The sequence below is a fragment of the Podarcis muralis genome, chromosome 7 (genome assembly GCF_964188315.1).
Source record: "Podarcis muralis chromosome 7, rPodMur119.hap1.1, whole genome shotgun sequence".
NCBI classification, from domain to species: domain Eukaryota; kingdom Metazoa; phylum Chordata; class Lepidosauria; order Squamata; family Lacertidae; genus Podarcis; species Podarcis muralis.
Window position 1 is genome coordinate 30,730,881 of NC_135661.1, and position 18,040 is coordinate 30,748,920.

Sequence of the window (18,040 nt, forward strand, 5' to 3'; positions counted from 1 at the left end):
TGTCTCCTGGCTCTTGCCTGCCGTCTCTGAATTTGCAAATGCTCACCCCTTCTTGGCCAGGGACGGGGTCCCTCGGAGCAACTTGCCAGTGGGCAAAAATAGGAAGAGCAAGGAACGTAAATGTTACCTTTGTAAAGGGGTCCAGTTTCTGTATACACTCTCAACTCTCTCTCTCTCTCCTGCCCCCAGTCCTTCATTCAGGGAAACGAGAGGCATTATCAGAATTCAAGGACAAATTCCAGTCAGGCAAAAACACTCAAGGAAGGGTGCAAAGCAAGGGTTAGTGAGGGGTGTAGTGTAGGGAGAACCTGAAGGGCCAGAAAGAGAGGCATGGACTCCTGCGGTTCCCCAGTCTTCCCCTGGGCAGCGGACATGTAGATGTTACGTAATTTGGGTATGTGGAAGATACGTTAATGTAAGTAGAGCTTCTCCCCCACCCAGTTGCCTCTGCAGGAGTAATCCTTGTCAAGAAGACATTGACATCAGAATTGGTCACTGCTTAGCCACAGAGAGAATACGGAAGCAAAATCAGGTGCAGGGAGGCTCACCTTCCACTTAAATCTCCCTGTGTTAACAAGAACCAGAGAACGCATCTGAATAAATGCCCCTAGAATGTTTAAATAAACTTGGCCCGGGTGAAAATGGTGCCCCTTGAGAATGAAGCGTGTTCCCCATGAGACATGTTACTGATTGCAGAGCCATGAGTGTGTGTTTTGTGGTTCAAGATCTTTCAGGTTGAATCAAAGGACTGGCTCTCTGCTTATGGTGGATAATGCTCCTCAGGGAACGTACGAGTTTAAAATCAGAGTGTCAGATGGAATCTGGCCTGACGTTCTAGCAACTGTGCAGATACATGTCAAAGAGATAGAAAACGAAGCCATTCGGAACTCGGCGACCGTACGCCTGGCAGGTTAGTTTTGTTTCGTCGGCTGAGTTTTGATTCCCATCGTGCGTAGAAACATCTCACCTCTTACTGATCTCGGGGGGCTGAATTCTATTGGCAGAACAGCCAAGCCTGCTGGTGTTTCTTGTAAAAAAATTGAGACACATTGATCATAGGTTTAAGGAAGCTGCTTTGTGCCAACCAGGGTAAGGGACCTCATTTAGATAGACAGAAAAACCCATATTTCCTCCAGGGGTCACATACCAGGGGTGGGCAGGGCGTGAGGTGAAGCAACAGATGTCACTTTTTTTGCCTTTGCACAGTAGACTATTTTCTACAAGCACTCAGACTCACCCCTCTGTCCTCCATCCCAGCCAGGAGAAAAGGCCAAGAAAGGAGGATTGGCAAGGGGTGTGGCCTAGGGAGTGGGGCGTGGCTGGGGAGAATCCCGAGAACCAGGTAGAGAGACCTAGAGGGCAGTATTTGGTTTCTGGGGGGCCTGAGGTTCCCCTTTTAGGGGCTCTCCATCAATATTTCCCAGCCCTAACTGGAGAGGCCATTGGGGATTGGACCTGAGACTTCCCCACGCATCTGCCCCAGAGCTGTGGGTCCTCACCAAAGATTCTCTTCAGCCGCCTGCTTTCTCTTTACCTAATGTGGCTTTTTTTTTGTGGTTTTGCATAATTTGTTATAATTGAGTTAAAAATAACCCAACTTACTGAACAGGAATTTGTTGCGAACCACTTCACAAGAGTACTATCAGGAAGCCGTTTTGTTCCCATTCTTTGTTGTTTTAACGGGTCTGTGATCGTATAATGTATGAAAGAAAGGCAACTAGCGGGAAGAGCTATTTTGGCAGAGAGAGAGAGAGCTTATTTATGTGTTGAGTCTCTGGCATTTCCAGGAATGGCTAGGAGAGACTCTAGTATGAAACCCCAGAGAGCTGCTGCCAGTTAGTGTACGCAGTACTAAGCTAGTTGGTCTGACTCTGTATAAGGCAGCTTCCTATGTTCCTAGATGCCAAATGGACATTAGCCAGGTTGCAGTGGAAGCCAGTGAGAGAGCCAGTATGGTGTAATGGTTAGAGCGCTAGGCTATGAGCAAGGAGAGCCTGGTTCAAATCTCCAGGTTGACCCTTTAACCCAGTGGTCAGTAAACTTTTTCAGCTGTGGGCTGAAAAACTGTCCCTCAGACCTTGTGGGGGGCCGGACTATATTTTGAAGGAAAAAAACGAACAAATTCCTATGCCCCACTAATAACCCAGAGATGCATTGTAAATAAAAGGACACATTCTACTCATGTAAAAACATGCTGATTCCCGGACCGTCTGTGGGCCGAATTTTGAAGGTGATTGGGCCGGATCTGGCCCCCGGGCCTTAGTTTGCCCACCCATGCTCTAACCTGTAAGGATAAAATGGGGCTTGGAGGAACCATGTACGTTGCCACGAGTTCCTTGGGAAAAGGGAAGGAAGTGAAGTGTAAAAATAGCTTTAAATATAGTTGGTTTTATGATATATTTTTATTCTTTTATTGTCCTGTTTTCTGAGGATTGTGTGCACTGCTTAGAAATGGGAACAGGTGTGTGTGTGTGTGTGTGTGTGTGTGTGTGTGTGTGTGTGTCTCAAATAAACATATATGAAGTAGTTAACTGCATGTCCTGAGACTCTTTGACCGATAAGCTGGTTTTGTTTTTAAACCACCCATCTCCCTATCAGACATGACTGCAGAAGAGTTCATAAGGAAGGACGAGCCTGAGGAGAGCAGGCACGACAAGTTTAAGGATCTTCTGGCAGGCATCTTCTCAGTCCGCCTTGAGGACATCGTTGTTTTCAGCGTGACAAATATAGACGGGAGACAGACTGACGTGAGATTTGCGGTTCAAAATGGCTCCTCCTATTACAGGCCAGAGAAACTGCTGGGACAGGTAGCTGCCTTCAAAAGCAAGGTGAGGCTGCAACCCGTCTGCCGTCTGGGCTGATGTGATGTTGGCTGACGTGCAGGTCCTTTCAGGGCGCAAGACAGAATCCCATTGACTCCAGAGGAAATGTATCGCAACCCAGTGGACTGTCACGGGGAGAAAGGCTTGTGGATGGAGCAAACGTATTTTTAAGAGTGGGAAGCTGCCTTGTTCCAGCTCAGACAATTAGTCCATGTAGGGATTGGGAGCTTACAGCCCTCCAGACATTGTTAGAGAACAGCTCCCAACACCCCTGGCCCCTGGCCGTTGTGCTGGCTGGGGTTGATGGGAGTGGAGATGCCAGGGATTGAATCCAGGGCTTTTCGGCATGTGCTCTACTACATCTGTGGCCTTTCCAAAAGTCACATGGAAGATGGAACCAGCTTGTTTTTTTGCTGCTCCGGAGGGGAGGCCTCTGGTACGCAGGCTGAGACCCTACCTGCCCGCAGACTGTCTCACCAGAGTGGTGCATGCCCTGGTTATCTCTCACTTGGACTACTGCAGTGTGCTCTATGTGGGGCTACCTTTGAAGGTGACCCAGAAACTACAACTTATCCAGAATGTGGCAGCTAAACTGATGACTGGGACCATATAACACTGGTCCTGAAATACCTACATTGGCTCCCAGTATGTTTCTGAGCACAATTCAAAGTGTTGGCGCTGACCTTTAAAGCCTGAAACAGCCTCAACCAAGTATACCTGAAGGAGTATCTCCACCCTCATTGTTCTGCCCGGACACTGTGGTCCAGCGCAGAGGGCCTTCTGGTGGTTCCCTCGCTGCGAGAAGTAAGATTACAGGGAACCAGGCAGAGAGCCTTCTCGGTAGTGGTGCCTGCCTATGGAACGCCCTCCCATCAGATGTCAAGGAAATAAACAACTATCTGATTTTTAGAAGGCAACCCTGTTTAGGGAAGTTTTTATTGTTTGATGTTTTATTGTGTTTTTAATATTCTGTTGGGAGCTGCCCAGAGTGGCTGGGGAAATCCAGCCAGATGGTATAAATGTTGTTGTTGTTGTTGTTGTTGTTGTTGTTGTTGTTGTTGTTGTTGTTGTTGTTACCATTAGATTCTTTCTTTTTTAAAACTTTATTCCAAAACCAAAAAAGAATTACAAACATCAAATTCAAAATCCATATTCGTTTTGTAACATAAGCCTGTTACATAGTTGACTAAATTAAAATATTTCATTAGATTCAAATTGCAAGAAAGGAGATTCTGACTAAACCTTTGGAAGAACTTTCTGACAGTAAGAGCCATTAGGCAGTGGAATACACTCCCTCTGGAAGATGGCAGATTTTCCTTCACTGGAGGTTTTAAAGCAGGGGTAAGATGACCATCTGCCAGGGCTTCTTTAGCTTCATCTCCTGTTCAGCAGGGCATTGGGTGGATGGGCCCCTTCCAGCTCTACAAATCTATGATTCTAAGTGTTGCAATCAGAACGATGAGGACACGTGTTCAGTGACGACAAACGTTTATGTTGTAGACGCAGAAAACTGACTGGGAGGATTGGGAAGCCCTTTTTGCTAAGCAGTGTGGCGGCTGTTTGTCCCTTTAGATCCAGCTGGCTTTAGGAGTGAACGTTTCTCAGGTTGATGTGGATGAATGCCACAGGACAGACTGCAGCGGCAGCAGCGGGTGCGTGAACTACATCACGGTGAGTGACATCCCCACAGTGATGGACACCGGAAGTGTGTCACTTGTCTCCATAACAACCAGCGTCAGCGCCGTCTGCACCTGTGCAGCTAGAGAGAGAGTCCACCGGTCATGTAGCTCGTACTCTCACAACCCCTGTTTCAATGGAGGAACTTGCATTGACATGCTGAATGGTTACAGGTGAGAAAAGACTCTGTTTCGCACATTCCCCATCCCTCTTGTTTTCCTCTTATAAGAAGTCAAGCTATAAAACTACTGTGTTAAAAAGGGAGGGGGGGAGTGCATGGACCTTTTAAGAGGTCCTTGTTTTCTCTTTCTTTCTTTCTTTCTTTCTTTCTTAACTTTATTGAACATTTTTAAAACAATTGCCTAACAACATAAAGTGTTGCCTTCCAAGACAAATGCATGTATGTGATGTTCAGCCTTGTATGCAGTCCATCCACATGGCATCAGAACAAAGCTGGGGAACCTTTTGCATTTCAGATTAAGCTCATACCCACAGGGTATACTTAAATCTAAAGTGCTAAGATAATTTCTCCATAGTGGCTGCTGTGACTGAGACGGAAGGGAGATTACTGTATTATTGTTAATAAATTATATAAAATCATACAAATCCTTGTTCTTTAAGCCTTCAGTCCTCTCTGCCTCCTTCCCTCTCTCCTTCCTCTGTTGTCTTCCTTGTGTCTGTTTTTAGATTGTAAGTCCCTTGGGGCAGGGACCTGCCTTGTCATTCTTTGCAAAGTGCCGTGTACATGTGAATAGTAATAATGAATGCTGTATAATTAAAAGTTTACTCTTTTGCTTTTGTTTGTTTCAGGTGCCATTGTTCTGCTTCGTTTCATGGACCAGATTGCCAGCAGACAAAGCACAGTTTCCATGGAAATGGCTATGCCTGGTTCCGCCCCATCAGACCTTGCTTTGAGAGCTCCCTCTCCCTCGAGTTTATTACCGATGTTCCAGATGGGCTTTTGCTATACAATGGCCCCCTGTCAGAATCGGGACCTGGGAACTCAGAAAACTTCATTGCAATAGGTATTTGCATTTGATTGGTGGAACCTCACATTGCCCACAGAAATACACAATTACAGGGCTTGCAGGGAGATCATCGCGACAATCCCAAGTGATGTTGCTCATCTGTTTATCACAGCTATTTAGTTCATTCAGCTATTTAGTTCATTCAGACAGGCAGGTTGTATGATGGTAAGCTGTCGAGATTTTTTTTATTTATTAACTACATTTATATAGGTAAAGGTAAAGGGACCCCTGACCATTAGATCCAGTCACGGATGACTCTGGGGTTGCGGCACTCATCTCGCTTTGTTGGCCGAGGGAGCCAGCATACAGCTTCCGGGTCATGTGGCCAGCATGACTAAGCCGCTTCTTGCGAACCAGAGCAGCGCACGGAAACACTGTTTACCTTCCCGCCGGAGTGGTACCTATTTATCTACTTGCACTTTTGTGCTTTCGAACTGCTAGGTTGGCAGGAGCAGGGACTGAACAATGGGAGCTCACCCCATTGCAGGGATTTGAAACGCCGACCTTCTGATCGGCAAGCCCTAGGCTCTGTGGTTGAACCCACAGCGCCACCCGCTTCCTATTACATTTATATAGGCTGCCCAATAATATATATTTCCTTGGAGAGGAGGACAGATTCCTACATTGTGTGCCTGCCCCACTTTCCTTGCCTTACTACATATTCCTGGCCAAAAAATGGTGTCTGCTTAAAAAAGCAGGGAAAGTTGAACAGAGGAAGGCACCTTTCCACAATTTTGTATGCATCTCTACCCCTGCTGTCCCCAGTAGGAGCACAATTTCCCCCCCTGCTTCTTTGCCAACACACCCACGCAAACACATATGGAATTTGCAGCTCTTCTAACAAAATACATGCCCATAACAAACTAATCTAAAAAGAGGGTGCAATTCTTTGCCGCCTGGGAGGTTAATTAAGGTATTTAAGGACAGGTGTTTTACTTGATAATGATGAAGTGTTGCTAGGCAGTATCCTGGATTGTTTTTGAAGAGCTGAATCACATTTAAATCCCCCACAGACAAAATAGTATAAAAATGCACATTTGTTAGCCATGAATGTTGTATACAGTGATACCTTGGTCCTTGAATGACTTGGCTCCCGAACAAATCGGCTCCTGAATGCTGCAAACCTGGAATTAAGTGTTCCAGTTTGTGAACGTTTTTTTGGAAGCCGAACGTCCGATGTGGCTTCCAATTGAGTGCAGTAAGCTCCTGCAGCCAATCGGAAGCTGCACCTTGATTTTCGAGAACCAAGGTACCACTGTACTGTGCCATAGAAGCAGGCATGGATGGAAGAGTCTAGTTCGAGTCCATGTCAGATTTCCATATGTTCCAGGTCTATTCTCTCCTCTTTCCACACTTTTCTGTGATTTATTTTTTTTAACGGCAGAAAATAATATCTTTTTTGTTATGCGTTTTACCCTAAAACACACATTTTAATTTGAAATGCACATTTGTACACATTTTAAGCTAAAATAGGGATTTTATATGCCTTTGGGTACCTTTTTATTGCAAAAGGCAGTCCCAGCACCACCATGCTGCTTGTTGACATTAAACCTTAACTTATTTTAGCTATGGTTTACTGGGACATATGAGCCAGGCCACTGTTCCTTTGGTATGAGATACAGATTTTGGGGGGTGGGGGGTGGGGTGAGAAATCTGAACTTGTTTAGCACATGCACTTTAGCAGGGCTGCTTATGTTCCCTAATGGTATGCCAGTCCTTTAAAAAAAGACAATGGTTGCATTTGCACATCATGGCAAACCATAGTGAATGGTTTGCTGTTAATGTGCAAACGGCTCCCAGTTGGCTCCTCCCCAAACAAAACCGGGAACAACAAACCACGAACCCTGACTGAGCATTGCAACCAACCTGGGGATTGGAATTTGTTTTGCTTCAAACTAACCATGATGGTGCTTCTTGGTCATGGTTTGTTTGAGTGAAACAAACCGCAACTCCCAGTTCTGCTGTATCTATGAGCAATGTGGTTTATTCTCCCTGTTTGTTTTAGGGGAGAAGCGAAGCGGAAGCAATCTCCCGAGTTCACGGTAACTGGTTCACTGTGACATGCGAGCAGGGCCACTGAATGATGTAGCGATGGGTGTTTTTAGTGCTTTCTGAGTGTGGCTTCTGGCTCATCTCTTGAGTTGAAGTCATCAAAGGGAAAACGAAGCAGACCTTCTGTCAAAAAGATCCCACTGGGAAGCATCTATTGCTTTGAGTATTTCAAATTATTTTGAGGCAGGTATTGCATGATTAATGAAGCCTTACTTCTTCATGTTATTTTCACATGGCTTGGTGGAAATAGCAAATCTATTTTTGGGAAGGGGAAGATTGAACGAAAACTATAGTCACTTTCTCTTTTCTTTTCGTAGTATTGTTAGGGTGCTTCCAGATGCCCCGTTTTTTGAGAATTCATCCTGGTTTGTTTGCAGGGATGTTAGCTATATTTAATGAGCGTTCACTGGGATGTTTTTGCAGGGAGGTTAGATGATGTTGCTTGAAAACAAGCGTTTTCCTCACACTTTCAGTTGCTTCAGTCACTTCCTTTGTTGAAAGAAGGCTGATCTTTTTGGGGGGTAAGACCACCCAGCCAGCTATCCATAAAAGCACCTCCCGTGGAGCAGTGGGTCAGTGCGTCTGGCTGTTAACCAGAAGTTGGTGGTTTGAGGCAATCCAGGGATAGCTGTGGGCAGGTTTTCAGGGGGGTTGGGGTTCCTTCCGATTCTACACAGTTCTATGATTCTGTTCTTGTGAAACCCGAATTTGCTTGTACGTGATTGAATCCCACCCTAAAAATAGCAGCAATCTGGTCACACCCTAAGTCGAAGTATGTAGGGTGTGACAGAATGTTTTATGTTGTCCCCGTCTCTCTTATTATAGTTGTTGTCTCACAAGTGGCAGTGTTGACCATCCAAATGGGGGGGGGGGGAGGCAGAATTTTGAACAACCCTGCAATCCTAACTCCCCCCTTAACTTGAGAGTAAGCCTCATTGAATTCAGTCTGACTTACTTCTAGGTTTTTGGATTGTGCTATAAGTCTCTACAGGACGCGGGTGGCACTGTGGGTAAAACCTCAGTGCCTAGGACTTGCCGATCGAAAGGTCGGCGGTTCGAATCCCCGTGGCGGGGTGCACTCCCGTTGCTCGGTCCCAGCGCCTGCCAACCTAGCAGTTCGAAAGCACCCTCGGGTGCAAGTAGATAAATAGGGACCGCTTACTAGCGGGAAGGTAAACGGTGTTTCCGTGTGCGGCTCTGGCTCGCCAGATGCAGCTTTGTCACGCTGGCCACGTGACCCGGAAGTGTCTGCGGACAGCGCTGGCTCCCGGCCTATAGAGTGAGATGAGCGCACAACCCTAGAGTCTGGCAAGACTGGCCCATACGGGCAGGGGTACCTTTACCTTTACCTTATAAGTCTCTACAGCTGGTAGGGGAGTCCCTCAGTCTCCCTCCTGTGTCTCACAGCAGCTTGGAGAGAGGGATTTTAATCAGGAGTTTGGAATCATGACTTCTGGACTCTGTGCTTTCTGCTGAGCCTGAATAAGGATAGAATAAGATCTGAATAAAATCTAGCTTTTACTCACAAGTAGCAGCCCCTGTCATGTTTTGGAAGGGAACAGGACACAGAAGGAAGGGAACAGAAGGAATCCTGGGTTTACTATTTCTTAAAAGAAAGGTTCTTGCAACTGCAAGTGACACATTTTGGCCCAGATTCAGGGGCTTAGAGTCAACACAAACTGCCTCCTTGCTTCCGTCCCACGGCCATCCTGGGTCCCAGTCCCACTCTGCGCTTTTCTTTCTCATTCATCGTAGAGCTTTCTGGCGGGACTCCAGTGCTGAAAGTCAACCATGGCCTGGGCACTGTGGAACTGCACCTGCCGAGTTATGTGAACCTCACAGACAAAAGGTGGCACCGCCTCGAAGTGAGAAGCAGCCGGCAGGTGAGTTGCCCATGCAGCACCTGATGGGTTTTGAGGCTCCTGGTTTATAGAAGGAATGCGCCAGGAAAGAAAAGGAAGTAGTGGAGGAATGGAGAAATCCATTAACGCAGCCAGAAAGTATTTTAATTGATTTATGCAGACTTGGTGTACATTGCGAATATTGGAATTATTATAATTATTTTAGACTCATAGACTTGTAGAATTGGAAGGGATCCCAAGGACCATCTAGTCCAACCATGTGCAATACAGGAATCGCAACTAAAGTATCCTTGACCAGTGGCCATCCAACCTCCGTTTATAAACTTCCAATGAAGGAGAGTCCACCACCTTCCAAGGGAGTCCGTTCCACTGTTGAACAGCTCTTGCTACATTTATATCCCAATTTTGTTCCTAGGAGCTCAGGGCAGTGTAATGGTTATTCCTCCTGCCTTTCCAAAATCCTCACAACAATCCTATGAGGTAGGTAAAGCTGAGAGGAAGTGACTGGCCCAAGATGACGCCCCTGACTGAGCTAGATGGATCCCCTTTGGCCTGATTCTGCAGGCTCTTAACCATTCTGAGTGTAAAGGATGCCCAACTGCAATTGGTATATTTGTATCTGGATTCTTTGCCTATTGTGTTGACGTTCTGTAGGCTTGTCGCTTTTATTTTCATTTCCTCCTGTTACATCTCGTTTTCCAGTTTCATCTTCGAAGAGCCTGAGGCTGCACATGAGAATCTTTCCATTTTCTTTCCATTTCTTTTTCCCCCTTGGCACAGGATGTTCGATTCACCGTGGATCATTGTGGAGCTGCAGTTGTGTCAGAGATAGAAGGGATAGGAAAATGGTTGTCGACCGAAGACCGAACAAACTGTGAGGTTGTGGCCTTTGTTCCACAGTCAAGGAGGTAGCCTTTACATTACTTTCCAGAATTGGAATATCTATGTCTTTATCTTTATATCTATGAAAGTACTTATCAAGATGAAGGCAGAGGTTCACTGAATCACTTCACTAAAATCATTTACAGGTGCTTCTGTGGGTTTAATCCTTCCTGTGCAGGATTAGGCACATGGAGCCCTACTGGATTCTGTGCAGTTTCAGGTTACTTGACCGCCATCCTGTGCAGGTGAACTTGGAAATAAGCCCCTAGGAGCACAGGGGGGGTGCCATTCTGTGTAGTGAAGCTGCAGACATTCAGGAGGGAGGGCTTGTGAAGGCCAGCACTGTTCCTTGAATTCCCAGAAGCAAAAGAGGGCTATTGTTGGCTACTAGCCATGATGACTGTGCTTTGCTTCCACAACCAGAGGCAGCAATGCTTCTGAATACCAGTTGCTGGAAGCCAAAAGAGGGGAGAGTTCTCTTGTGCTCATATCCAGGTTTCAGGTTTCCACAGGCATCCAGATGGCCGCTGTGAGAACAGGATACTGAACTGGATGGGCCATTGTCCGGATCCAGCGGGGCTCTTGTATGAACCACACACCTGATTATAGCAGGGCAGATAGGGCTGGGTTCACCCTGATCCTGCAAAGTCACTGCTATGTCTCCTTTCTCCTGCACCAGAGCTCCCCGACAGTCTACCTTAGGACAGGGGGAAGGCAGCGGTGGTGGTGGCTGTATCAGCACTTTGTTGCTGGAGAGGACTCTAAGCCACACCCTTCCTCCCCAGGAAGAAGGTGATACTGCACATGCTGTTCCTGCTGAGACAGGAGGGCCTCTTCAGTAGGAACAATAGAATGAAACAATACTGCAAAGGGAGATGTGGCTTAGGGTTCTGGTAGCATCCACTTAAGTGGGAAAAGGCACTTGTAGCTGCTGCCTCTTCTGTTTCCCCCTTACCTGCCCAAAGGTAACTTTCCTTGTCATCAGGCAAGGGAAGGGGAAGGCTGCATTACTTCTTAAGCACCTGTGAGGGATGTGAATGTGCTCATTTGGATCATGCGCATCCCACTGTGGCTTTTGTGGCACATAAAGCCCTACTGTCTGTTAGAGTGAACAAAGGGATGCTCATCGAGTTCTGAATAAACAAGCATAGGACCAGGCTATGCTGCCGCTTTTTCAACATAGAGACGCAACATGTTCGTCGATTACTGAGCACATTTGCAATGTCTTTCTTGCTATCAGTTAACTCCTTCTGACTGCAAGACGCTTTTGACTCAGGGGAGTTATTTCCTTGCAATAGGAATAACGGCTTCCATTATTTGGGGAGCATTTTAAAAACAACAACAACCTGGTGCTTGGTGTACCCACTCTGTGCTATTGTCTGTGTATATTTAGTGGCATGATAATACTAACATTCATCTCTTATTTAGCACATCTGTGTTTTGAAGGTACTTGAATATGAACCAGGTCCTCCAGTTGGGCGGAGTAAAAGAATCGGTTCCATATTCGTACCCCCAGTTGCGGCACAAACATTTTACCGGCTGTATCCGGAGTCTTGTTTTGGACACTCACGTAAGTGGCATCGCTGGCATCCATCTGTCTCAAGAGAAAATGGAGTGCACCTCTGGCGGGGGCAGGGGGAATCAAGCTGCTGTGTTAGCAGCACCAAAGTGACCTCCCCAGGGTGCAAGCCTGGGCAGTGAGCATGGAGCTCCTGGGCTGCCCAGATGACAAGACCCCACTCTCAATCTCACTGATGTGGTCCAAAGGAAAGCAGACTGATACATTTGGCACCAGCTTGGCTGCAGGAGTTGCTGGAAGGAGGTGTACAAGGTGCCATCCAACTGTCTTAGGGACTCCCCTCTGGAGTTCACTTCTTAGCCTTTTCTTCTCCCACAAGGCAGCAGAGGTCTAGGATCAGAGTTTTCCTTCTCCTAGATTGGCTACGTCCCCAGATTGATGAGCCTCATCTGCCCCTCACTTCTCTCTACACCACTTCTCTCTATTGCATGTGCAGAACCATAGACAAATAGAATTTTAGAGTTGGAGGCAACTTTCCCCATACCTGCTACTTGAACCTTTTAATTGGTGATGCCGCCAGTAATTGAATTGAGTCTTCTGCATGCCAAGCAGGCACCCTGCCCTTGAGCTATGGGACAAAATTTAGGGGTCCTTCTGTGCAGAGTAAAAGGAAGCATTTTCAGCCCCCAGTGGTGGGGTGGGGAAGACTGGAAAAACTAATTTCATGTGCGCGTGTGTGCACACGCATGTGTGCTTCAGTGTGTACATTGCACATGTAGGTGTGAGTGTTTGATTGCATGTGAGACTGGGGGAAAGGTCATTCCTGACTGAGCTCCCTAGGCTGTTTAATTGTTTCATTGGGGTTTGTTTGTTTTTCATAAGTGATAGTGCTGTCGCTGGTTGAGCAGCTATCTAATTCACTGGGGGCAAGGCTGTTTTTGGTGTTCTTTTATTCCTGGAGGAGCTAAGAATCGTAAATCAGCTTCAAAGGGAATCCAATACCTGCCTCTCCAGCGTCCTCAGCGTTTATCTACACAGGTTTTAAACTTTATTCCAAGGCTTAAAAATATCTTTTTAACCTTTTAAACTTTTGGAAGTTCTTACCACTGCTTAACACAACTGCTCATTATTGCCTGCCAACAAACAAAACTCACTTTGTTTGATTGACTGCTTGCTTGCTCAAGAAAAGGTGGGGAGCAAGCTTGAGGAGACACTAGCAGATAGTGCTGTCACTTGTATCATATATTTTGTAAAAGTGGTTACCCGAATTCAGTCACTGCACATGCAAGCAGATAAAGCATGTGGGACTGTATATCTGGTTGTGTGTGTGTGTGTGGCCTGACGGTTGCCTAACCATCAGTGTTGCTCTTGCAACCAAAAGGGTTTGCCACCCCTGTTTTAGAGGCTGTAACTACATATAGCACTTGTGACACCAGGGATTTGGTAGCTAGTGTGTTCAGGGAAGTTGTATTTTTCTGGGAAGGCGGGAAGCCAGAAGTCCATTTCAAAGTTCCTCCTTTTGCAAGCAGCCTTGATGCTTTTTCCTTTTTTGTTTATAGGTGTATGACCTTGAGTCTCCAGCGGAGTCTCTGAATAGTTCTCCTGGCTGCACCTGGACAGACGGCAGCTGTGAAAAGATGGGCTCCTCTCCCTGTGGCCTCCATGGGCAATGCCTTGGCGAGTGGGACTCGTTTACCTGCCACTGCCTGCCAGGTTACTATGGCTCCAAATGTGACAAAGGTGAAGTCGTCCTCATGCATTGTTCAGATAGCGCAGTGTATGTTTTGCTGTGCATGCAGCTGGGTTCCTTGTAGCTGATAAAACAATGGCCATTGACTAGGGAAAGGGACTCTAGGCTCCTGCACGGTCCTGCACTGCCCCCAATCCTTCACACCATACTCCTTTCACAATGGTTAGGCATTATGACTGGCCACCATGAGCCATGGTTAAAATCAGGGCGGGAAACTTTTGGTCCTCCATATGCTGCTGGACGCAGGTGGCGCTGTGGGTTAAACCACAGAGCCTAGGACTTGCCGATCAGAAGGTCGGCGGTTCAAATCCCCACGATGGGGTGAGCTCCCGTTGCTCGGTCCCTGCTCCTGCCAACCTAGCAGTTCGAAAGCACGTCAAAATGCAAGTAGATAAATAGGTACCGCTCTGGCGGGAAGGTAAACGGCGTTTCCGTGCGCTGCTCTGGTTTGCCAGAAGCGGCTTAGTCATGCTGTTTGCCAGCTCCCTCGGCCAATAAAGCGAGATGAGTGCCGCAACCCCAGAGTCGGCCAACGACTGGACCTAACGGTCAGGGGTCCCTTTACCCTTTACCTTTATGCTGCTGGACTATGACTTCTCTCAACCCTAGGAGCCCACTGGCTGTGACAGTGGGCATGTTCTTAACTGAGATTTTGGAACCTGGTGAGACCACTTACTTTCTTTACTGCCTGGGCACTCTGATTTTTTTCTTTGTGTGGTTTTCTTGGAGCAGCTCTCATGCAGTGGCCATAACGCTGTGCCTGCTTAACTAGAGGCTGTTTTTGCTTGCTGCAGACAACCAGGCTACTCCCCAATTACAAGTCTGAACTTAATATGTAATGCTGATAAGAGCCTTTTAGTGATATACTTCAGCGTCTCATTTTCCATTGTGAATGCTATGTATGTATGTATGTATGTATGTATGTATGTGTGTGGGTATATATCTATATCTATATATGCAAGCACCTTCCTGTTTGTTTGTTTGTTTGTGTGTGTGTATAAGAAAGCACTTTTCCTTCCCCAATTCTTCCAGCTGCTGAAGAATCTTCATTTGGGCCTGGGAGTCACATATGCTATCAGCTTCCCTTCTCCATACCTGCCCGTAGAACAGTAGCCGATGCCATGATAAGGATGCGAGAGCCCAATGGTATCATCCTGAGCATGTCTTCCCGCAACAAGGATGAACACATCACCCTGCAGGTAAATGAGGAGCGATGGTCAATGTCAGTTCAGAGTTAATTCTCTTCTGAACCAGCGAGCCATAGATGGAAAAGGTCTCTCTCCTGATGCAGTGTGCTCATCTTTCTTGCTTTAGAATCCACCTGTGCCCTTGATTTTTCCGTCTCCACACACTCCTTTCTAGAGAAATTCAGAACAGCCATACTGTTCCGTAAAACGTGAATTTATAGAAATTGCTATGGTTTCTAAAGTACCGTAGAGTCCTCATTACCAAACCTTAGGGCCAATGGACACCTAAATTCCTGCAAGCTGGTTTGCCATCTTATGAAGAAGTATTGGTATCAACCCGTCCATAAAGGTGGTGGGGACCAGCAGATGTTTCCGTAGCTGAAGATGTATTTTTTACTCAGCAGCTGTGATTATAGGGATGGGCTGCTACCCCTTGGCATGTATAGTCTTGTTCCAGATAGACTGTCTTCATACAATCTTGTACCTGTGTACAAAACCTATGTTTAGGAAATTGAGAGCAGCTGTATTCAGATGTCATGATGCACCATGGTTTGTTGTCATAGGAATGAACAAAGATGAGCATCAGGCTCTCATACATTCACCACTCTACTCTGGCATGGTCATGATGGTTTTGAAAGCTTCTACTTCCTTTTTTTTTTTTAATTAACTGTGGCATTCTGTGATTAAACGTATGATAAATGGGTTTACTCTTAGCTAAGATTTGCTTGAAAGAATCCAGCTTCAAACCACGGGTGATAAAAGTTTTAACAAACCATCATTAAGGTTAACCACATTGTAGGATTCAAATGGAATGCTAAGCTGAGGTCAATCAGACTCGGCAACAAACGCTTCCCAACTCCTCATGGCCAAGGCTGGGGTGAGGAGGGGGTGCCCAAGACTTTTTTTCATGGTGTTAAAGCACAGTTTATCTTGATGCCTGAACGTAGCCAATATGAACTGGTCCTCAGTCAGTGGAACTATCAAATTATTCTAATACACTCTGTGCTCCCTCTGCTGATATTGGAAAGTTCATTCCTGTATAATGAGCACTGCGGTTTAGGTGACTATCTCATTAATGGAATAATTTGGATGGTCTCCCCTCTGCACACTCTGCTAGTAAATGATGGTTTGATGCAGTGGTGCAGGGCTTCTGAGAATGAGAGGACATTTTTGGTAGCTGTTTTGACTGTCCTATTTTGCAGAAAAATATAAGTGAACCCAAGCAAGAGGAGGGCATCACTGAAACTGTTCCCTAGACTTCAGCTGTAGTTACTTGTAGAGCGCGTGAGAATATTTACAGTGATTCACATTTATTTAGTGAGGTGTGTGTGTGTAAACACTGCTGAATATACAACATTCCTGGGAAGGCACGGAGAATATGCTCAAATTGATAGCATGAACAGGGGTTTTTTTGCACAATGTGTGGTCAACCTACATAGTCTCCAAGTGATGTTGGAATATGTACACATGGAAATAGTTTAAATTTGGTAGAGAGCCAACAAAGAATCTTGTAGCACCTTAAAGACTAATACATATATCATAATATTAAGCTTTGTTTTTCTTTAAGATACTGCAAGACTCCTTGTTGCCTTTACTGCAGCAGATGAACATGGCTACTTCTCTGGAAATTATTACTCAAGAAGGGGTTGGCGAATGAACCATATGTCTAGGCACTAGACAACAACAAATCGAATTTTCAAGAAGATGTGTATTTTAACTCCAAATTTGCAGAATGTCTAAGTAGTTCACATTCTTAGACATTTGGGCTGGATCTAGACACATCAAAAAAAAATTCAGGAAAACACGTTGTAAAACTCATAATGGGAAATCATGTTGCCGAAGGATTGAACTCTATTGCGCCATCTGGTGTCACAGTGTTAAAATGCATTTTAAATCCCTCCTTCCAATTTAGCTGAGTTCTTGATGCTCAAAATCCTCTGCTGATGCCATCAGTTTGTGAATCCTCCATGCTTCCATGTGACTGCACAACTGCTGCTACTGCTGTCATTTTTATTGAATGTGACTATGCTGAATGGCTAGCTTAAAAGCAGTTACACTAAATGTAAAGGGGTTGGGAAACCCTATCAAAAGAAAACACATCTGCCAGTCCAGAAAACATCTGCCCCCCACCCCCTGAAACAGGCTCCCTATCCTTGCAAGAAATAAATGAACCTTTAGTGCTTTGTTTGAGTTTCCTAGTCAACTCACATTATACAATAACGTGCTATAAGAATGCAATGTCAACCCTGCGGGGAGATCATCCCATTGAACTCATCACGAGAAAGGAATGGGAGCTCTCTAGCCTGATTCTGGGTTTGCAGATGTGCAACACACACAGTTGTTTAATTTGTGGAGTTGTTCCCCCTGCCCTTGCTCTCTTCTTCAGAATTACCCAGAGCCTTATCGTACTGCATGCAAAATAATAAAAAATAAATAAAAAATGATTGACACCAATTCCTGGATTTCTGCAAGGTGGTCCAGGGGTTCTTAGCAGTGTCTTACAACCTGGGAGATGGAGCGGCTGCGGTGAGCCTCCCCTCCTACCAAGTGGATAATGGAGAGTGGCATCACGTTTCCCTGGAGAGAAATGAGAACGAGTTCATTCTTCGCCTGGATGGAGGAGGCGGGAAGAGAGAAATCCTGAAGGCAGCCGGCGCCTACAAAGAGATCATAATTGATCCCAACAGCTTGGTGGTTGGCAACACATACCCTGTCAATCAGAGCAGCAGTTTCCAAGGTAAAAAGAAGCCTGCCTGTTATCTTGGATAACTGTCCATCACGGGGACTTAGCTATTAAAAGAGCTATGAGCCCGCAATGGAGCAGTGCTCACAATGCTTTTGTGTTAGCATTTTGCATCCGTTGCTCTTGCTTTTGTTATTTCTGCACGGCTCCGGAGCTGGAGGATTTAAAAGGAATGAAGAGACTTAAGGTGACAGTTTCCCACCCAGCTTCTGGTTATTTTAACTTTTCATTCTGTGGAATCTTAGCTAGTGAATACCTTGTGGAAACTGGGGGAGGCGGGAAGATAAATGTAGAATGATAGCACCCCTGTTTTGCTCTGAACAAAAGTGTGTTTTTCCCTGGTGGGAATGCCAGAAACCCAGGTTGGCAGGTGTGTGGAATGGTGGCCCTTGGAGGTTGAAGAGCTTATTGGGAAGGCTGCCTGTTGGTTAGCACCCATGATATTCCGTTAGCCTGATCCAACAGGCTCCCCTTACATTTGTGTGTCCCAACAACCTTCTTCAAGTAGAGGGATGGAG

The 18,040-nt window shown here is 45.9% G+C and overlaps 1 protein-coding gene across 1 annotated transcript in view; it reads left to right on the forward strand.

The window, feature by feature from the left end:
- The window catches only part of LOC114602932 (neural-cadherin-like), a 94,133-nt gene that overhangs the window by 65,430 nt on the left and 10,663 nt on the right, over window positions 1-18,040 (forward strand). The window contains exons 20-29 of the mRNA XM_028741663.2: window positions 726-910; window positions 2,599-2,828; window positions 4,395-4,672; window positions 5,310-5,524; window positions 9,335-9,462; window positions 10,222-10,349; window positions 11,770-11,893; window positions 13,402-13,582; window positions 14,625-14,791; window positions 17,252-17,516. Coding sequence (XP_028597496.2) covers window positions 726-910; window positions 2,599-2,828; window positions 4,395-4,672; window positions 5,310-5,524; window positions 9,335-9,462; window positions 10,222-10,349; window positions 11,770-11,893; window positions 13,402-13,582; window positions 14,625-14,791; window positions 17,252-17,516 — 1,901 coding nt within the window. The remainder of the gene's footprint in view (window positions 1-725; window positions 911-2,598; window positions 2,829-4,394; window positions 4,673-5,309; window positions 5,525-9,334; window positions 9,463-10,221; window positions 10,350-11,769; window positions 11,894-13,401; window positions 13,583-14,624; window positions 14,792-17,251; window positions 17,517-18,040) is intronic.